The sequence below is a fragment of the Penaeus monodon genome, chromosome 37, assembly GCF_015228065.2.
Source record: "Penaeus monodon isolate SGIC_2016 chromosome 37, NSTDA_Pmon_1, whole genome shotgun sequence".
Lineage (NCBI taxonomy): Eukaryota > Metazoa > Arthropoda > Malacostraca > Decapoda > Penaeidae > Penaeus > Penaeus monodon.
This window is the reverse complement of record NC_051422.1, coordinates 11,084,772-11,099,771: the sequence shown is the minus strand read 5'-3', so window position 1 is coordinate 11,099,771 and position 15,000 is coordinate 11,084,772. Positions and strand designations below refer to the sequence as shown.

General features: G+C 42.4%; 1 protein-coding gene across 4 annotated transcripts in view; it reads right to left on the bottom strand.

The window, feature by feature from the left end:
• Positions 1 to 3,481, bottom strand: part of LOC119596327 (6-phosphofructo-2-kinase/fructose-2,6-bisphosphatase-like) — a 34,907-nt gene extending 31,426 nt beyond the window's left edge. For 2 of the 4 annotated variants that reach the window (XM_037945524.1, XM_037945528.1), the window contains exon 1: positions 2,296 to 2,467. In XM_037945524.1, the coding sequence (XP_037801452.1) occupies positions 2,296 to 2,360 (65 nt within the window). In that variant the 5' untranslated portion in view covers positions 2,361 to 2,467. Of the gene's footprint in view, positions 1 to 2,295; positions 2,468 to 3,342 lie in introns of those variants that run through there. The other 2 variants (XM_037945523.1, XM_037945525.1) reach the window with 2 other exon arrangements.
• Positions 3,482 to 15,000: the final 11,519 nt, after the last annotated feature.

Sequence of the window (15,000 nt, the reverse complement as noted above, 5' to 3'; positions counted from 1 at the left end):
CCCCTCTTCCTCCTCCTCTTCTACTTTCCCTTCTTCTTCTCCTTCTCCTTCTGCCTCTCCCTCTACCCCTCATCTATCTATATACATAGATAGATAGGCACACACACACACATATACACACGCGCGCGCGCGCGCGTGTGTGTGTGTGTGCACGCATATCAAATGTCCCTCAGGACATATCAAATGTCCCTCAGGAGAAAATGACCTCACCCAGAATGGCGTAGGCAATCAAGAATGACCGCACGCACTGAAACCTCACCTTTAGTATTCCAGGTAAGATTCTAGACAGCGAAAGAATTTCTAAGTTGATCCTAATATATACGCATTTTCGGCTGCGTAGTATAAACCGGTTTAATCGGACACCATAACCAAATAGCACTAGTACAACAGAATTGAATTAATACAAAAATATGTATACAATTTTTTCGTAAATATATCCCTTCTGCTTTTTGCTTTGAAATATCATTGCGCAATATTCACTGCATGTATTGTTTTGATGTTGCATGTGACTGTCGTGCTAAACATCGCATTTTACTTCCACACAAGGGCGAAATTTGTCAAAATCTAATTTCTTTGTTTCCTCGTCATGTTGATTATTACATGTACGTTATGATTTGTATGCTGCAGTGTCGGCATTCCTGTGCACGAAGAAGAAAAAATCATGTGACTCACTAGATAAGCGGTTGGTTTATGTTGTTATTGTTGCTGTTTAAGTACCAGGTGGCGAATTACACAGTGAATAACCAGCGACAGGAAAAAAGTTCACTATCCACAATGCCTCTACTTTCACCTCTTAACAAACGCACGATATACAACTAAACAATGAATTCAAATGCAAACAAACGCACATTGTCTCCCATCAAAACCTCAAGCAAGCAAAGCAAGCAAAGACAGTGCAGAGAGTCAGGGTGATCTGATAAAGTTGATTCAGGCCAGACATATAGGGCAGCCAAGTTTCCTTGACCTCCACCTCGTTCGCCAAGAAATGCACCTGTATACATTACCTATCTCTTTAAAGACGTTATTTTTTCGTATTTGTGCGATAAAAATAGGAAATGAAAATGACTGGGGGGTTCCATTCCCTTGAACTTGGTGGCAATCCAGGCCGCCAGAAAGGTCAGAGACTAACCTTGTTACTGCCTTCTCGTGTGAGAATTGCGAAATTATTATTATTGTTACTACTACTATTATTATTCTATCACCGTTATTTTTATTATCATTATTACTGTATATCTGCTTATTTATCATTATTTCCTCCCAATACCCGCTGCCTCATTCTCGAAAAAATGCAGTTTCATCGAGCGACAAAAAATAGACGATAATATGCCAGTTCGACGCAATATTCATTTCATGGAAAAGAAAGATAAGAACAAGAAATATCAATATCAAAATAAAAATATAAATAGAAAACTGGTCTTACCAAAACTGAACCATTAGAAAGTTTTTCTCAGGAAGAATGGTTCTGAATCACCAACGTTGTTTTTTCCTGTCGAGTAATATCCCAACGAAATATTTAGAGCACATGAATCAATGGAATATGTCATGGAAAAAAGACTTCCACAACATATTTCCTGAATCTTAATATCAGTGCGTTCTTATCAGTACTGCGGTCTCGATAATGCTGCATAATCTGCTGCATTGTGGAGCTTTGAGGCAGGGGAGACTGGTATAAATGAGAGATAGTGATACAGAAAATGGGACGAAATTATGGAAGAAAAGGACAGAGACAGATTTGTAAAGAGATGGGACGGAGAAAAAGAGAATGAGATAGATAGATGACGATAAATTTGAAAGAGAGAGAGAGAGAGAGAGAGAGAGAGAGAGAGAGAGAGAGAGAGAGAGAGAGAGAGAGAGAGAGAGAGAGAGAGAGAGAGAGAGAGAGAGAGAGAGAATCATAAGACAGAAAGGGGAGACGAACACTAAAGTTCCATCTAGATAAAACAAGTACATAAAAACAAAACAAAACAAAAAAAAAACAAAAAAAAAACAATCTACTAATGTGTAGCGATCATACGCACGAGCACCAGATCCGCTTTGTTCCGGCACGTGAGCCGAATGCTGACAGTGAGAGGTTGCGCCAGAACGGAACAAATAATTATTTCGTCAGTAACGATGACGAAAGGAATGGAAAATCTTTGTAACTCTCTGGCACCCCACGACAAACTGCTCTCCAATACCTAAGCACTCACTTTGACAATTCTGACTTCGAGATAATGAATGTAATCTGTACTCATCATGGTGCCATTACCGATATCTGATAGGACGGGAGCAACTGCAGACGGACTTGTCACCTACCTCCTCCTTGGCGATGGGCTGACCCATGTAGAGGACGTCTTGGCTACGTCAGGTTTGTCTCTCATCGTAGCTAGGTTGTTCTACGAAGAGCGATGAAAAAGGAACCTGTTGAGTTGTGGTTTAAGCTGTGGTGACGATGCTGACTGCTGACGATGGCACTGCCACAGAGCGACTGGCGAGAGGGAGAGAGAGACAAGCGTGTGATCAACCTGCACGCCCGCCACGAGGTCAAACGAGGTTGCTCACGTGGTTAGATAGAGAGTGAAATGGGGAAGGGTCAAGAGTGCCACTCTCCTCACGAGGTCAACCAGTACGTGGAAGGGTGAGGGAGGATTTGATAAGCTATTTTGCAATGGGGTAGGGCGGGGGGAATACAGTTATAATATGTCATTTTATATACTTCAGGTTATGGTTTCAGGATTTTCTGATGTCTAACATAGGTTTCCTGACACTGTTAACTGAAAACTGAAAAAAATCCTTTGTATAGGTGGGAAAACAGCTTTCGAAAATTAAGTAGTGGCAGATGATATCCCGGGGTGATTAACGGATTGAAAATATTTCCGTTGCTGGCTTGAGACAGAAAAAAATAGGAGTGAAAGAAGGTGTGGGCGGAGGGTGAGAGGGTGTGGGCGCAGTTGATTGGGAGGAAATTCCCATTCAACATCTTGAACCCACCCGCCGCTCCTCACACTCGATGGAAAAACAATGGAGAAAAACAAGTATGTGATGTAACCTTTTTTTTTTTCTCAGTAAAACCGTGGTCCCCTGCAAGCGTGGTAGAATTGCACTCTCGTAGAAACGTTAGCTTATCACTAGTTTCCGATAAAGATCCACACCATGCAAGCTTTTCTTTCCACGCTGCCAGTCTCATGTTTGAGTCACTTCATGTACATCACCCTCGGCACAATATGTTGCCAAAAACAGAGCAAAAAAGATTTTTTCCGGCTAATATAGACACACAAAAGTGAATGATACAAGCCAGGTTAATCACCGTCTCACCGGTATAACGAAGGGAAGTACACGAGGCCTCGACAGATAGGAACTCACCACTGAGAAAGAACAACGGATACTTCTCCGTTCGCCACAGACAGCTGTTCGAGCCGCACTACCGGGGTTGTCGGACGGCGCTCGCTCTTATATGCCCTTTAGGCTACAGGAGTTATCAGGCCGGTCCAGAGCAAGGGTTTGGGCTGCTGGCCCTTTGTGCTGTACCTCCTAATGGCTTGCACGTGACGCTTCTATGATGATGGATGGCTAGGAAGGATTGTGGAATGGGAATCAAAAGGGATGGGGAACAAAGCCTCACTAGGATAGAGAAAGGAAGAGAGAGAGAGAGAGAGAGAGAGAGAGAGAGAGAGAGAGAGAGAAAGAGGGGGAGGGGCGAGAGATGGAGTGAAGGAGGAAGAGAGAAGGGGGGAGGGGGAGATGGAGGGAGAGACAGAGACAGACAGACAGACAGGGAAAAAAAAGAGGAAAGTGGATCGATGGCACTTGCGGGAAAAAGCGATGGAGACTTTTAAGCTTTGAAGTAAAACTGACTTCTCAGGTTTGCGTCGTTTTTGACAGCCAAGGCGGTCAACAACCCTTGTCAGACTGACAGCTTAGCAATAGTTTTACAAGAGTGAAATTTTTGAAATGGCATCCTATTACTCCTAATTTGGGCGTTCAAAGCATGCACAGTATTCGGAAAATAATTAAAAGGAAATAAATGTAACAGGCTCCCAATACCACGGCACCATCCTTTTCCTACTGATAAAGGGGAAACTTCGGCGGGGCGGATTGAGGAATGACCAAGCAAAGGAAACACCGAGGATCCATGACGTCATAGAAGGGTTCTTCCCCCGACGCCGCCGCCGCTCGTCTCTTGCATAACTCACGGGAGGGAAGCTGGGTGAGGTGGGTGACGCGGTGGGAGTGGATGTAGGAGTTGGATAGGGGGGGAGGGGGGCGAAGGACGGGGATTGGGGGGTGAGTCACGCCCTTTCTCCCGCGAGGCGCCTAGGAACAGATGCCACACCCGGAAGAACTCGGCGAAGGAGCAGAAGTGGGAAAACTTGAATACGCGGCAACAGCAAGAATAGGTGACGAGTGGCAACAACTGGTGAGCGGTGTAACAAAGGAGGAGGAGGGGGGGGGGGCAATAGTTAGGAAATGTATGCAACTAGTAATTAACCAACAAAAATTTTTTTCCAAAAGAACTGAAAAAAAAAAGAGGAACCAAAAAAAAAGAAAACGCATAAAAAGCATTCTGTTAAAAACGAAACCAAATGAGCGGGATTAACGTTTGAATATTCCGGGCAAATCCAAAAAAAAAAAAATTTGAGAAATAGAATTTAGTTTCAAAATTGATCCAATTTTTGATGTTTTTAACAATCTGCACTCTTCTGAAATATATCCTTTATAAAAATTTTAATTTTTGAATAACGATGAATAACTGCCACGTGTTTAAATATTTTCTTATTTACAGGGTTCACTAAAAAATTACGACATCTTCCTTTCCCCCTTCGTTTTTGAAAAATGCAACATATCTGGAAATAAAAATTTTTATCATTTTCCTTGATAAAACCCCCTTTTTTTTGAATTTCCACGTCCGTTTACAAAATACAATCTATTTGATAATAATACTGTTTTTGTAGAAACTGTTTCATAACCAAAAAATATATTTTTACTTTAATTTCATAATCGCGACAATAACCGTTTAAATCTTATATGTGATACTACTATAGTGTCTAATACTCAAATATAAAACATATCCAATATACGAAAATGATCGGCGATTAATAATTCACATTGGATTTGATAATTATTATTCCAACTATAATGGATTTGTTATTTCCCAAACGTATTTATTTATTTTTATAACGATAAAGCGGGAACTTGAAAAAAAATTCTGTTACATAAACGCGGCATTTCTTAAAACCAATCCAGAAAAAAAATCTGAAATTTACCTTTTCAGAATTTTTTATTTTATTTTTTAACTTCCTCATATCTGGTCCAAAATTTTAACGATTTAAAAGGCGATATTGATTAACTTTGATCTATTTTACTTCAATTTCTGGTAATTATTATTATCGATCTTTTTCTCTCTATTTTCATTCAATATTCCTAAAAATTTTCTATTTTTAGAAACGACTTCTTTTTTTTCCTGATAACCCCTTATTGTCTATTTCCTCTCTCTTCTTCTCTCTCTCTCTCTCTCTCTCTCTCTCCTCTCTCTCTCTCTCTCTCTCTCTCTCTCTCTCCTCTCTCTCCCCCTCTCTCTCTTCTTTTCTCCTCCATTCTTTCCCCATTTCTCCTCTATTTCTCTTTTTCCTTTTTTGTTCTCTTTTTCTTTCGTCCCTCCCCATTCCAACACCTATCTTTCATTTCTCTTTACCTTTATTGCCCCCTCTTTCTTTTCCTGTTGTTCCTTTCCCTGGGTTTTCTTCTTTATTTTCCTTGGTTTTTCTTTCTCTTTCTTCCTTTTTTTATCCAGGGGTTCTTTTTTTTCCCTTCTCGCCCTCTTCTCTAAATCCCGCTCCTCTCTCTCTCTTCCTCTCTCCTTCCTCCTCTCTTCTCTCTCTCCCCTTCTCTTCCTCTCTCTCTCCCCTTCTCTCTCTCCCCCCTCCCTCACCTCCTCTCTCATCCTCCCTCTCTCTCCTCTCTCCCCTCTCTCTCTCCCCTCCTCCTCTCTCTCTCTCCTCTCTCTCTCATCTCCTCCCCCTTTCCCCCTCTCCCCTCCCCTTTCCTTCTCTCCCCCCTCTCTCTCCTCCCCCTCATCCCTCTCCCTCTCCCCTCCCCCCCTCCTCTCCTCTCCTCCCTCTCTCTCTCTCTCTCTCTCTCTCTTTCTTCCCCCTCCCCCTCTCCCCTCCCCTCCCTCCCCCCTTCCTCCCTCCCTCTCCCCCCTTTCACTCCCTCCCTCCCTCTCCTCCCTCTCTCTTCTCTCTCTCCCTCCTCTCTTTCTCTCTCCCCTCTCTCCTCTCTCTTCTCTCTCTCTCTCTCTCTCTCTTCTCTCCTCTCTCTCTCCTCTCTCTTCTCTCTCTCTCTTCTCTTCCCCTCTCTCTCTCCCCTCTCTCTCTCTTCCTCTCTCTCTCTCCTCTCTATCTCTCTCTCCCTCCCCCCTCTCTCTCTCTCCTCTCTCTCGTCTCTCCTCTCTCCCCTCTCTCTCTCTCTCTCTCTCTCTCTCTCTCTCTCTCTCTCTCTCTCTCTCTCTCTCTCTCTTTTCCCTCTTTTCTTCTCTTTTTCTCTCCCTCCCCCTATAAGATGTGGAAAATTCTATTTCTGTTACAGGATGTGGATAATTCTATTTCTATTTTACCAGTGGACCACGTGGCTTTTTTTCCCACGTGGATCCAAATGCCCCAAAACCATAAACCACCCGCTCAGCGAGGGGCGGAGGTCACATTTTATATCTGACCTCGTTTGACCGAGAGTTCGTGTGAAGCACCGACGCGGTAGGGTCACCTCTCGCCTCCCTCCGGGGGAGTTCGCGCTAAGCTACCACCTCTCGCCTCCCTCCGGGGGAGTTCGTGTGAAGCACCGACGCGGTAGGTTCGCTCTCGCCTCCCTCCGGGGGAGTTCGTGTCAAGCAAACCAGCGCGGGTAGGTCGCTCCGCCCTCTCTCCGGGCAGCTGACCGTGTCCTCCACGCGGCGCTTTTGACCCTTTAGACAAGCCCGTAGCGTCCGTCGTAGCGTGTTTTTCACCCCTTTACGTTGTGTTTTGCGTCCCTGTCAGCCACTGTACTAGAGTACGCATAGCCTTTTAAAAAGTCTGGTGGCAGCGAGGGCCGTTGCATCCTTTTTGGCATGCAACACGGACACACCCCCCCCCCGAAGAAAATCCGTTTCGACCGTTTCAAACATGGCTAGAAAAAAAAAAACACGTAAGTACACGTTTGGTGCCCCCCTTTCTTATTTCTTTTCCCTTCCTTCTCCCATACATGTTTTTAAGCCGTTGTTTTTTGTTGGGTTAAAAGGGTGCTAAGGCCCGAAAATGGCACGTTCTCCACTATTCTTCCACCTCAGATCGCTTTCCGTGCGATCGAGTATGTGATCAATAAACATGAATATCGTTTCTTTTATTTTAAGTAATTATTATTTTTCTCTCGTTTTTAGAGATTTATATTGTTTCATCTGCAACGAATTTAACGCGTTCGTGATTTTATCTTATCACTAATATCATTTCATTTTATCTCGTTCCAAACCCTGGGCGCCCGACCTGACCATCCCTTTTCTTTCTTTTGCGGTCACTTTGGATTAGAAAAAGGTTGTCCTGACCTCACTTTCCTCTTTTCCCGGTCGGTGGGGGCGTGGTTAGTTTTTAGATGATCATTGTTACATTGCTTTTTGGTGACACTTCTATCGGCGCTAGAACGAAGTATGTAACGGAAATTTTATTAAAATTCATTAGTTTGAATATAGCGTAGGATCTTCCCCCATATCATAGTGCACAGGATTGCCCGATATTTCCCCGGGGGTTTCGTAAACGCCTAATAGATCTGCGCTCCGTCGTTCGAGAGTAAAGTTTATTCGTTCGTTCGGCTCCCTTTGAGTCGGTGTGACCCGCGGTTTACGTCCGTTTTAAATTAATGTAGGACCCAGGGTTTAAGCTAGAATCATTATTCGCTTATTAATCACACCTTTCTCACCCTCCTCAGTCGCTTGCATGTTTTGGGTACCCCCCAAGCGTTTGTGTGATTCGTGAATTATATATCCTTCGGGAATTTTGCGAGCGCCCATTACAGATACGCAAAGAGAGCAGGGTTTATATTCCTGGCTCGAGTCGCTTCAGTCATATACGGCATTTGGGGATAGGATCCCCCCGTTATTGTGTTTTAATTGAAGTCTGACGTGCAAAGCTAGACATGTACCTCGGCCGTTCAGATTTCTGACCCCGAGCAGATTTGCTTGATAAAATTTGGCGAATATTTTTTTTTTATGTCCCCATTCCTTCATGCGTACATTCTGTCGCATATCATTATATGTTGAATTCAATGTGGTTTTTGAAATAATCTTAAAATAGCTAGCATTGGGTAATTTATTTCAGTTTTGTTATAGTGAAAAGCTAAATTCGTGTTTGTGATTCATTCTCTGTGTGAGGTCACTCTCGTTTCCCCCTCATTAACGATAGCTGTCACTCACACAAACGCATACACACACACCTTCACCTCACTCACACACGCAGGACAAAAGACACCCGACCCTTTTCATTGTCTTAGTGCCGGCGTAAAAGATTTATCTCTTTTGCCCGCAATTTTTTCTGTCGCTGTCCTGTGTAACAAGTTTACATCTATTTCTTATCTGTTTGACACTATGGTTCCAAATAGATCTTCGCGGATCGCCGATGTCCCCTTCCCCTTATCTATTCTCATATCTATCAAGATGGTTGGTAGTTCAAATAGGTCTATGCGGACCGCCCACTGACATCTCCCTCTTCTATTTTCTTCTTTTACCTTTGTGAAAATAAAACACAAAAATGAAAAAAAGACGAAAATAAGTTAAAACCAACATTAAAAACCGTAAATTGTTATGAATAACCGGCTAGTGGTAACTACCACCCCATCTTCTCTGTTGCCTTTCTTTTTCTCTTACTCTGGCCCTTACGTGTATGATCTGGCTCCCCGACTTTATATTGCAGTCGGACCGACACGGCACCGAAGGAGGACCCTTAGGATGCTGTGAGAAGGACCCGTCACGAAGATCGCCATAGGCCCGCGGACCAGGATTTTCGTCAGAAAAGGTGTTATACGTCCCAAATATAGTGGACGGGCGTTGCCTCCGGGCTCCCCGTAGATCCAGCGAACCAGCACCTTTTGGCCCCAGGTACCATCGCCCCAAATGCTGTGGGTAGGCACGCCTGCGGACGTCCTGCGATCCGGTCAACTCCAGGAGCTCGTAGCGCAGGTATAAGCCGCCCCGAGATGCCGCCCCTGCCCCGACGCCCGTAGATCCGACGAAAAAATTACGAGGACCTGTGGACCGAGAGGACCTGGAGATCTGTGGCGTGGGGGACGAGGACGCCGCCGAGTTTAGGCCTGGGCCAGGGCTACAGGAGGTCAAGACTAATCTGAAGTCCCCGAGGCCCTGTGGCGAGACTTTCGAGGACGTGTGGATAAACAGGGCGAGCAGATTACACCAGGGACCAGGAGGGTGAGGGCAAAATGGACGAGCAGCCACGAAGTTGAACCAGGACAAACGCACGAAACGAGAACGGACCAGCCAAGTTTGGTCACCCTTGAAAGGGGCCTCGAAGGGCGGGCGCGAGTAGGTGGCCGAGGAATATAAGATGTGATAATTCATTTCTTTACAGGATGTGGATAATTCTATTTCTATTACCAGTGGACCACGGTGGCTGTTTTCCCCACGTGGATCCAAATGTCCCAATAAGACCACCCCGCTCAGCGAGGGCGGAGGTCACATTTTATATCTGACCTCGTTTGACCGAGAGTTTTGTGTTAAGCACCCGACGCGGTAGGTCACCTCTTTCCCCCTCCTCCGGGAGTTTTTGTTTTAAGCTACCACCGCACTAAGGTCGCCCGCCCTCTCTCCCGGCGTTTACCGTTGACCCCGCGCGGCCCTATAACCCGTATACTAAACAGTCGTGTTCTTATCCTCGTGGTGGTCAACTCTCAGAATAGAGTCAAGCCGTTAACAAGTATAATACCCTCTGTTCACCTTGCCTAAGGGCGCTAGCCTTTTACACTCCCCACCCCCTTCTCTCTCTCTCTCGTCTCCTCTCTCTCTCTCTCTCTCCTCCCCGTCTCTCCTCTCTTTCTTCCCTTCTCTCCTCTCTCTCTTCTCTCTCTCTCTCTCTCCTCCTCTCTCTCTCCTCCTCCTCTCTCTCTCCTCTCTCTCCCTCCTCCCTCCTCCCTCCCCTCTCCTTCCCTCCTCCCTCTTTCCCTTTCCCTCCCTCCCTCTCCTCCTCCTCCCTCGTCTCTTTCCCCCCCTCCCTCTCCCCTCCCTCCCCTTTTCTTCTCCCCCTCCCTCCCTCCATCCTCTCCTCTCCCCCCTCCCCCATCCCCCCCTTCCCCTTGGGGTTCCTTCTTCCTGCCTCTCCGCTATTCCTCCCCCCCCTCCGATTCTCCACTCTTTTCCCTCCCCCCCTTTCTTTCCCCATCTCTTCCTCATACCAAGGGCCCTTGGGAAAACCGTGTTCCCCCGGATCAACCCGGTTTCCTGAACCCCCTGTTTTTCTTATTTTCTTTTTTTCCAGACTGTTTTTCATCCAAGGGGGCCGGTTCTTGAATCCCCGGATCAATTGGTTTCCTCTTTTACCTTTTTTTTTGTTATTTTGCCTTCTTTCCTTTTACTTATTTTTAATTCTTTGTTTTTTTTCATTTTTTTTCCCGTGCGGTTGTTTAAAATTTGGGATGTTTTTTTTTTTCTTTCTTTCTTCTTCTCTGTTCACTCTCTATTTTATTTTATTTTGTCAACATTCCATATCTGTCTGAATATATTTCTCTATAACTACTATCAATTTTATTTAAAAGCCTATCAAATTTTTTTTTACATTTTTTGTCTATTTCCCCACTTCTATTTCTCCATCCACACCCCTTTCCACCTCCACATCCTCCCCCCTTCCTTCATCTCTCCTCTTTTTTATCATCTCTCTCTTCCTACTTTTTTCCCGTCTTTCCATGCCCCGGTAACGTGTCTTACGAAGGTCAGGGCTTATCCAAAAGGGCGCATTCCTTTCCCCTGGTACTGACTAAGTGGGCATTTTTTGGGATAAAAAAGAGGGGGGGGGGGGCAAGGGGGGCAAAAAATTTCCCAAACCCGCCCCCGTACCTTCCTTCTTTCTCCTCCTTTTGCCCTCTAAACCTTTTTTCTCTTCTCTCCTTACCCTCCATTTTCTTCTCTTTTCTCTTCTTGTTCTCTTGTTCCTTGCTTATTCTCTCCTTTCTTCCTGTCCTCTACCTCTTTTTTTTCCGTGCCCTCTATCTCGACTATCTTCTCTCTATGCCTTTAACTTTTTCGATACCTTCTTTTCACGATCCCTGCCTCTTCTCTCTCTTCTTAAACCCTATTTCTCTCCTTTATCTTCTTTCTTCCTTTCTCTTCTCCCCCATTTTTTTTTTTTTTAACCTTTTCCATGCTTTCTACCCCTTCCCGCTTCTCTCCACGTCCCTTTACCTCTTCTTTCGCTTCCAAACCCTTAACCACTTCTATTTTTCTCTCTTTTCCTTCGCCTGTTTCCCGTCTTTTCTTCCTCCGTCTCCCTTCTTAGCTACTCGCTTCTCTTCCGCAACAAAAGCGTTTGACGTTTATTCTGATTTTAGTTAAGAGGAAAGCTGCTCGAAGATGTGCAAAGTGTTCTGTACTGAAATTGATGTAATTTTAATTAATATATACAATAATGATAATGATAATGATAACAGCATTAACAGTGATGATGGTAATGGTTATAATAACAAAATAACGAAACAAGCAAAAGAGAAACGGGAACGTAAAAAAATAACAGTATATTCGAAAGTGAGAGCAGTGATTATCAGGAAGATGATGTCAGGCCCTTTATAAGAAATGAAAGGATAAAATATTTCCTAAAATGGAAACAAAGAAATTTGAAAATAAAGATAATAATAAAACAGCTATTTTTAATGGAAATGAATTTGTGTTTCTCTGAAATTAAGCCAGCTAATTTTGTTATCTAAACCAGTTCATCCCTTGATTGAACTAATGTTTTTTTAACCCTTTTTTATTTGAGTTACTGGGTGAGCAATAGTATAGTGTTGATAGTACTGATGCTGATAATAATGATAATGGTGATAGTAATGCAAAGATAGTTATAATTCAATCTTTTAATTTTTAATTAGATATAAATAACAATACTAAAACAGCAACAGCTAACAAAAAACAACAAAAATAATAATTGATCGGGATAATAAAAAGATATAATGTTGAAAATAAATAATAAATAATTAAAGTAATTAATAATAATTATACTTCGTGGTGTCAACTCTCAGAAATAAAGAGTCAAGCCGTTAACAAGTATAACTACCCTCTGTTCACCATTGCACTAAGGGCGCATAGCCTTTTACACTCCCACCCCCTTCTCTCTCTCTCTCTCTCTCTCTCTCTCTCTCTCTCTCTCTCTCTCTCTCTCTCCCTCTCTCTCTCTCTCTCTCTCTCTCTCTCTCTCTCTCTCTCTCTCTCTCTCTCTCTCTCTCTCTCTCTCTCTCTCTCTCTCTCTCTCTCTCTCTCTCTCTCCTCTCCCTCCCTCCCTCTCCTTCCCTCCCTCTTTCTCTCCCCCTCCCTCTCTCTCTATCCCTCCATCCATCTCTCTCCCTCCCTCTCTCTCTCTCCCTCCCTCTCTCTCTCTCCCTCCCTCCATCTCTCTCCCTCCCTCTCTCTCTCTCCCTCCCTCCATCTCTCCTCTCCCCCCTCAGACACATACAAAAGAACCACCTTGACAGCACCTGTGTGTCCCTTCTACGTGACCGTCTACACGAGTGATTCCTCCGCCCGACCGCCTCCAGATGTGAGGGCGTCCACGTACATTATTCCACCGCGCCCTTCGTGATTCAGACTCTGTCCTCATACCAGGGGCGCGTGTTCTTGGAAGCGGTCCCCGGATCAAGTCGGTTTCCTGAACGTTTTTTCTTATCTCTTTTTTTTCCGAAGACTAGTCGTTCATCCAAGCACGTTCTTGATCCTTTTGCATCATTGAGCTCCTCTGTTTAACCTTTTGTCTTTGTTATTTGCTTCTTACTTATAATTCTTTGTTTCTCATTCGGTGCGGTTGTTTAAATTGGTATGTTTTTTTTTCTTCTTCTTCTTCTCTGTTCACTCTCTATTTTATTTTATTTTGTCAACATTCCATATCTGTCTGAATATATTTCTCTATAACTACTATCAATTTTATTTAAAAGCCTATCAACTTTTTTTTTACATTTTTTGTCTATTTCTCACTTCTATTTCTCCATCCACACCCCTTCCACCTCCACATCCTCCCCCCTTCCTTCATCTCTCCTCTTTTTTATCATCTCTCTCTTCCTACTTTTCCCCGTCTTTCCATGCCCCGGTAACGTGTCTTACAGAAGGTCAGGGCTTATCCAAAAGGTCGCATTCCTTTCTCTGGTACTGACTAAGTGGGCATTTTGGTATAAAAAAGAGGGGGGGGGGCAAGGGGGCAAAATTCCAACCTGCCCCTGTACCTTCCTTCTTTCTCCTCCTTTGCCCTCTACCTTTTTTCTCTTCTCTCCTTACCCTCCATCTCTTCTCTTTTCTCTTCTTGTTCTCTTGTTCCTTGCTTATTCTCTCCTTTCTTCCTGTCCTCTACCTCTTTTTTTCCGTGCCCTCTATCTCGACTATCTTCTCTCTATGCCTTTAACTTTTTCGATACCTTCTTTTCACGATCCCTGCCTCTTCTCTCTCTTCTTAAACCCTATTTCTCTCCTTTATCTTCTTTCTTCCTTTCTCTTCTCCTCATTTTTTTCTTTTAACCTTTTCCTATGCTTTCTACCCATTCCCGCTTCTCTCCACGTCCTTTACCTCTTCTTTCGCTTCCAATACCCTTAACCACTTCTATTTTCTCTCTTTTCCCTTCGCCTGTTTCCCGTCTTTTCTTCCTCCGTCTCCCTTCTTAGCTACTCGCTTCTCTTCCGCAACAAAAGCGTTTGACGTTTATTCTGATTTTAGTTAAGAGGAAAGCTGCTCGAAGATGTGCATGTGTTACTGTACTGAAATTGATGTAATTATAATTAATATATACAATAATGATAATGATAATGATAACAGCATTAACAGTGATGATGGTAATGGTTATAATAACAATAATAACGAATCAAGCAAATGAGAAACGGGAACGTAAAAGAATAACAGTATATTCGAAAGTGAGAGCAGTGATTATCAGGAAGATGATGTCAGGCTTCATAAGAAAATGAAAGGATAAAATATTTCCTAAAATGGAAACAAAGAAATTTGAAAATAATGATAATAATAAAACAGCTATTATAATGGAAATGAATTTGTGTTTCTCTGAAATTAAGCCAGCTAATTTTGTTAGTCTAAACCAGTCATCCCTTGAATTGAACTAATGTTTCTTAACCCTTTGTATATTGAGTTACTGGGTGAGCAATAGTAATAGTGTTGATAGTACTGATGCTGATAATAATGATAATGGTGATAGTAATAGCAATGATAGTTATAATGTCAATCATTTTAATTATAATTAAGATATAAATAACAATAACTAAAACAGCAACAGCTAACAACAACAACAAAAATAATAATTGATCGGGATAATAAAAAGATAATAATGTTGATAATAATAATAATAATAGAAATAATAATAACGATAATGTCAATAATAATAACAATCATACTATGAAGAATGATAATTATAGTAATTAATAATAATGGTGATAATAATAATGATGATGGTAATAATGATAATAATAACAATAATAATAATAATAATAATAATAACAATAGCAATAATAATAATAACTATAATAATAATAACTATAATAATAATAATAATAATAATAATAACAATAATGACAGCAGTTGTAGTTGCAACAAAGACAATAATGATAATAATAAAGCTGATGATAATCATAATGATAAGCAAAATAATGATAATGGTAATAATGATAATTTTTATTATTATTTTATTATTATATTGATAATGATAATGATAATAATGGTAACAGTAATAATAATAATAATGATAATAATAATACTGATTATAATGATAATGATGATGATAACAATAATAATAATAA